The sequence below is a fragment of the Carlito syrichta genome, unplaced genomic scaffold, assembly GCF_000164805.1.
Source record: "Carlito syrichta isolate Samal-C Ts95f unplaced genomic scaffold, Tarsius_syrichta-2.0.1 Scaffold130637, whole genome shotgun sequence".
In the NCBI taxonomy this organism is placed as follows: Eukaryota; Metazoa; Chordata; class Mammalia; order Primates; family Tarsiidae; genus Carlito; species Carlito syrichta.
Window position 1 is genome coordinate 16478 of NW_007074733.1, and position 5571 is coordinate 22048.

Sequence of the window (5571 nt, forward strand, 5' to 3'; positions counted from 1 at the left end):
AACCCGTGGGCTCAGGCAATCCACTCACCTCAGCCTCCCAAAGACGCGGGATTACAGGCTGAGCCACCGAGCCTGGCTGTTGTTGTTTTTTTGAGTTGGAGTCTTACTCTGTTGCCCAGGCTGGAATGCAGTGAGTGGCATGCTCAGGGCCGCCACAGCCTTGATCTGCTGGGCTTAGGCGATCCTTCTGCCTCAGCCTTCCAGGTAGCTGGAACTATAGACACACGCCACCACTCCCAGCTAATTTTTGTGATTTATTGTAGAGACAAGGTTTCACCAAGTTGCCCAGGTTGGTCTTGAACCCCCAGGTTCAGGCAGTTCTCTCGCCTCGGCCTCCCAAAGTGCTGGGATTACAGGCTGAGCCATCGTGCCCGCCAGGAAGCCAGGTTTTAAGAGAGTGGTATAAGAGGCAAGGAAAACACAAAAACTTAGAAAATTTATGAAACGTTTTATATGTTACAAAAAAGGGACAACTGGGTCTGAAACCCCAGGAACCTGATTGCAGAATTGAGGTTTCGTGGAGAAAAAGTCTCAAGGGGGGAACAGTTTACACCGATACAGTCACATCTGGCCACCAGGCAGTGGCTCCCAGTAAAAAAAAGAATGCATTTGACACTGTGACTAGATATAAATATTTTCCTGAAGTAAAACTGTGTAAGTAGATGCACAGTTGGAATAAGAGTGTCACAAAGCAATATTTGTCCTTATAACACACTCTGATATATTTCATTCTATTTCATTAAAAGAAAACTGGCCAGGTGCATTGGTTCGTATCTATAATCCCAGCAGAGAGGTTGAAGTGGGAGGATTGCTTGAGCCCAGGGGTTCGAGACCAACCTAGGCAACATAGCGAGACCTCATCTCTATAAAAAACAAACAAAGCCGGGCTTGGTGGCTCAGCGTGTAATCCCGCGTCTTTGGGAGGCTGAGGTGAGTGGATTGCCTGAGCCCGCGGGTTTGAGACCCGCCTGGGCAGTGAGACCTCATCTCTACAATAAATCAAAAATCAGCCGGGCGTGGTAGCGCGCGCCTGTAATTCCAGCTACTCGGAAGGCTGAGGTGGAAGGATCGCTGGAACCCAGTGGGTCGAGGCTGCGGTGACTGGGAGCGGCCACTGCACTCCAGTCTGGGCGATGGAGTGAAACTCCAACTTAAAAAAAAAAGAAAAAAGAAAAAGAAAAAAAAAAACCAAAAACAAACAAAGCCGGGTTTGGTGGCTCAGCCTGTAATCCCGCGCTTTGGGAGGCTGAGGTGAGTGGATTGCCTGAGCCCGCAGGTTCAAGACCTGCCTGGGCAACTTGGCGAGACCTCATCTCTACAATAAATAAAAAATCAGCCAGGCGTGGTAGTGTGTGCCTGTAATTCCAGCTACTCGGAAGGTTGAGGCGGAAGGATCGCCGGAGCCCAGTAGGTCGAGGCTGCAGTGGCCGGGAGCATGCCACTGCACTCTAGTCTGAGCAACAGAGTGAGACTCCAACTCAAAAAAAACAAACAAAAAAAAAACCCAACAACAAAAAACCCCCCAAAAATTAGCCGGGCATGGTGGTGCACACCTATAGTCCCAGCCACTTGGCAGGCTGAGGAGGGAAGATCACTTGAGCCCAGGAATTTGAGGCTGCAGTGAATGGTGATCATGTCCGGAATGAGACCTTAACTCAAAAGCAAACCAAAGCAACAACAACAAAAAACCCAAACCTGGTTGGTGAAAACCACTAAATTGACTTCCTGGCCCACTAGAGGGTGGCAGCCCACCCACTGGCTAGTACCTCTGGGGGGAACTTTTGTTTCTTTCCTCTTGCAATATAAACTGAAGGCATGTTTCACAATTTCTGTTGCTGATTTCATGTGATTTTTATGATCCTATTGTTACTGACAGTTACTGTTTTCTTTTTCCTCTAGGAAGTCCAGGGTATTGAGTCAGGATGGGGGCTGGCAGTTGGGAGGTGGTGAGGCAGGGAATAGCCTTGGCCACTGGTGGAGAGGTAGCGGGTGCCTAAGCTGGCCTGCCTGGCTAAGTGAACCCCTGTCTTGTCTTCTGTAGGTGTCGGCGGTGCTCTAGCACCCTGGTCCCCGGGGCTTACAGGAGTGGGCCTGAGGAGGGCACCTTTGTGTGTGCAGAGCACTGTGCCAGGCTGGGCCCAGGGGTGCGATCGGGGACTAGGTCCGGGCCCCACCTCCAGCTAAAGCAGCAGCACCAGCAACAACTTGCAGAAGCTGAGGAAGTCCCTGGAGGTGGTCCCAGCTCTAGTGCACCTGTAGGGGCTGAGGCGGATGGACCCAAGGCCAGCCCTGAGGCCCGGCCCCAGATCCCCACCAAACCCCTGGTTCTCGGGAAACCACAGGAGCTGGCCAGCCCGCCAGCTGGACGCCCCACACCTGCCCCCAGGAAGGCCTCTGAGAGCACAGCCCCGACGCCCCCCACACCCCGGCCCCGCTCCAGTCTACAGCAGGAGAACTTGGTGGAGCAGGCTGGTGGCAGCGGGCTGGTGAATGGTGAGCGCAACCTGGCTGGGGTGGGGCACGTGGGGTGAGTGTGTCTGTACATCTGGGGGTTTGTAGGCCTCCTCCGCGCCTCTCTGTACTTTGATGTGCTGAGGCTACCTGTGTTTCTGAGGTTACGGACTCCTGCAGCAGACACCGAGCTACTGAGTGCCACTCTGTGCCATGCTTTGTTCTCGGAGCTGGCACAGCACAAACAAAGCACACACAGATCCCCGCCCTGAGCTGCCTGCTCTGTGTGTTCTTTTGTGTCTGTCTTGTGGGCATCAGTTTCAGGGTTCATAGTGAATGTACATCCACCTTTGCCTGTGTATCCCCAGCGTCTCTGAGATTCTGCCCGTTGTTGTCCTTGCTGTGTGTCCTGGCCCATCCACAGGCACACTCCAGGTGACCTCCACACCCAGCCTGCATACTTGTCCTGTCTGCCAGGGGAGAGCTTGGAAGCTGGAAGGCGGCTGGGGGTGGGGGAGCGGGCAGGCCCTTGAGCTAGTCTGAACTGCGGTGGAGATCCCCGCCCCTCTCTGTGGACCCATTCTCCCTGCCCATCTCATGGGCAGAACCCTCCCAAATGACCTTGGCTTCCATGAGCTCAAAATGAGGCTCCTTGAAACCTGAGGTGTGGAGGCCTGGTGGGAGGAGATTCTCAGAGCCACTCTGGGACTTGCACCAGAACGTTCTATTTGTTCAGTTCTGTTTGGCACTGTGGAGGCTGGCTCTGAGCCCAGCCCTGAGCTGGCCACTGGGGACACGGATCCTGTTCAGACCTGTTTGTGTCTTCAAGTTGCTCCCAGTGTTGAGGGGAGACAGGCACTGACACAGGACTTTCCGCAGGAGGTAGAAGACTTGTTTAGATGGAGGGAAGGAAGTGGGGACTGTTGTGGGATTCACAGAGGACACCAGGGAGTCAGGAGGCTTCTGGGAGGAGGCGATACCTGGGCTGAATGGTGATGATGTTTTTGCCCACACTACGAAAATGTCTGAGGGGACTTGGGTTCCCTCTTCTCAGATGAATTGCAAATGGGATCTCAGGTGGCCTGACCTTGACCCCTGACCATTCTCAGTTGCCTTTGGTGCTTATCTAATCTCCATGAGGCTGGGCTGGGGAGGTGTGAGGGTACAGGTGAGGTTGCCCTGGCCCGACAGGTAGGAAGGAGGGGTACTCCTTGGTGAGGCAGGCACTCTAGCTGACTCTCTGGGTGCCCCTCTCTTCTGCCCATGAAGGCCTGGCTCACTCTCCTTTCCCATCTAGGAAGACTTCATGAACCGCCTGTCCCTAAGCCAAGGGGGACACCCAAGCTGTCTGAGGGGTACGTCGGTCCTTGAGAGGCTTTCCTCCTTTGGAGTCCTGGTGATGGGAATAGGGGTACCTGGGGCTGGGTGGGGAGTGAGACTTCCTGTAGATGTGTGGGGTCGGGCTCAGGAATAAGTCTCATCTCTGGGCAGGGAAGGAGAGCTGTGCCCATGTCCCTTTCCCCCGTGGCTTATCCTGGAATTCCTGCTGCCCCCGTCTGACCTGCTTCCCTGGTCCCTGCTTTTGTGTGCAGTGGAGACAGCTGCCTCCACCGCCGTTTCCTCTGTAACATGGGAGACCCAGGCTTGCTCATAGGGTTGTGGTGAGGCTAAGCGGCAGTGTAGAAAAACCTGGAAAAGCTCAGCTGTCATGCCTGGCTCTCAGTCCTCTGCCCAGGGGGGACATCTATCTCCATCTGTTCTTTGGAAGCTGTGCTTCCCCGTCATGGTCAGTCTATAGGGAGCGAGGGAAACTGGCTGTGCTAGTTGTTCAGGTGCTCCACTCAGTGCTGGATGTGGTAGCTCACTGCATCCTCACACCAGCACCTGTGAGGCAGGGATTATTGTCCCCACTTATCATATGGGGAGACTGACACATAAAGAGGTCAGGCAACTTTCCCAGATCACATGGCTGATAAATGGCATAGCCCCTTGTTGGTTCTTTTCTGGGCTGTGTGACTTGAAGGTTCACCTTCTCTGGGGTCCCAGTTGGGATCTGACTGTAACAGTTCATTTCAGTCTGGCCCCCCGGGACTGGGGGTGGGAGAAGGGAAGGGGCAGTTTCTCATCTACCCCCTTAGAAATGATCTCAAACCTGTCCACAGAGAAGGAAGCTGACCCTTTGCCTCTGCTAATGGTTTCTGCTTCCTCCTGCCTACCTCCAGAACACCAGCCCCCAGGAAGGACCCCCCATGGATCTCTCTGGTGCAAGCAGAGCCAAAGAAGAAGCCAGCCCCACTGCCCCCAAGCAGCAGCCCCGGGCCACCACGCCGGGACAGCGAGCGGGTGGAAGACAGAGGTGTGGAGGAGGGGGCCCCATGCAGTCCGGCAGCTGGCCTGGAGCCCAAGCCCTATAACCCCTTTGAGGAGGAGGAGGAGGAGGAGTCGTCCACGGCCGTACCCAGCCTGGCCACCAGCCCTGCCCTGGTCCACCCGGAGTCCACACCCAAGTCCCTGCACCCCTGGTATGGCATCACCCCCACCAGCAGTCCCAAGACAAAGAAGCGTCCTGCCCCCCGCGCACCCAGTGCCTCCCCACTTGGTGAGTGCCTTTCTTGGAGCTCTCCTGACAGTTAGAACTCTGGTGTGGGGCACTGGGTTGGCCCAGGGCTGGGGCAGGTGTGGTGGAGCATCTCCAGGAGACCTCTCTCTCTTTTTTGAGTCTGGGTCTCACTCTGTCACCCAGGCTGGAGGGCAGTGACACCATCACGGCTCACCATAGCCTCGACCTCCTGGGCTCAGGTGATCCTCCCTACTCAGCCTCCTGAGTAGCTGGGACTACAGGCACGTGCACCCGTGGCCAGCTAATTTTTTGATTTTGTAGAGACGAGGTCTCACTATATTACCCAGGCTGGTCTTGAACTCCTGAGCTCAAGCAGTCCTCCTGCCTCAGATTCCCAAAGTCTGGGATTACAGACGAAAGCCACTGTGCCCAATTGCTGTCCTCTTTTTTATTTTATTTTATTTATTTATTAAAAAAAATTTTTTTTTGAGTTGGAGTCTCACTCTGTTGCCCAGACTGGAGTGCAGTGGCCGCTCCCGGCCACCGCAGCCTTGATCTGC

The 5571-nt window shown here is 54.8% G+C and overlaps 1 protein-coding gene across 1 annotated transcript in view; it reads left to right on the top strand.

The window, feature by feature from the left end:
• The window catches only part of MICALL1 (MICAL like 1), a 28226-nt gene that overhangs the window by 10997 nt on the left and 11658 nt on the right, over positions 1-5571 (top strand). The window contains exons 6-8 of the mRNA XM_008049166.1: positions 2042-2493; positions 3749-3806; positions 4674-5050. Coding sequence (XP_008047357.1) covers positions 2042-2493; positions 3749-3806; positions 4674-5050 — 887 coding nt within the window. The remainder of the gene's footprint in view (positions 1-2041; positions 2494-3748; positions 3807-4673; positions 5051-5571) is intronic.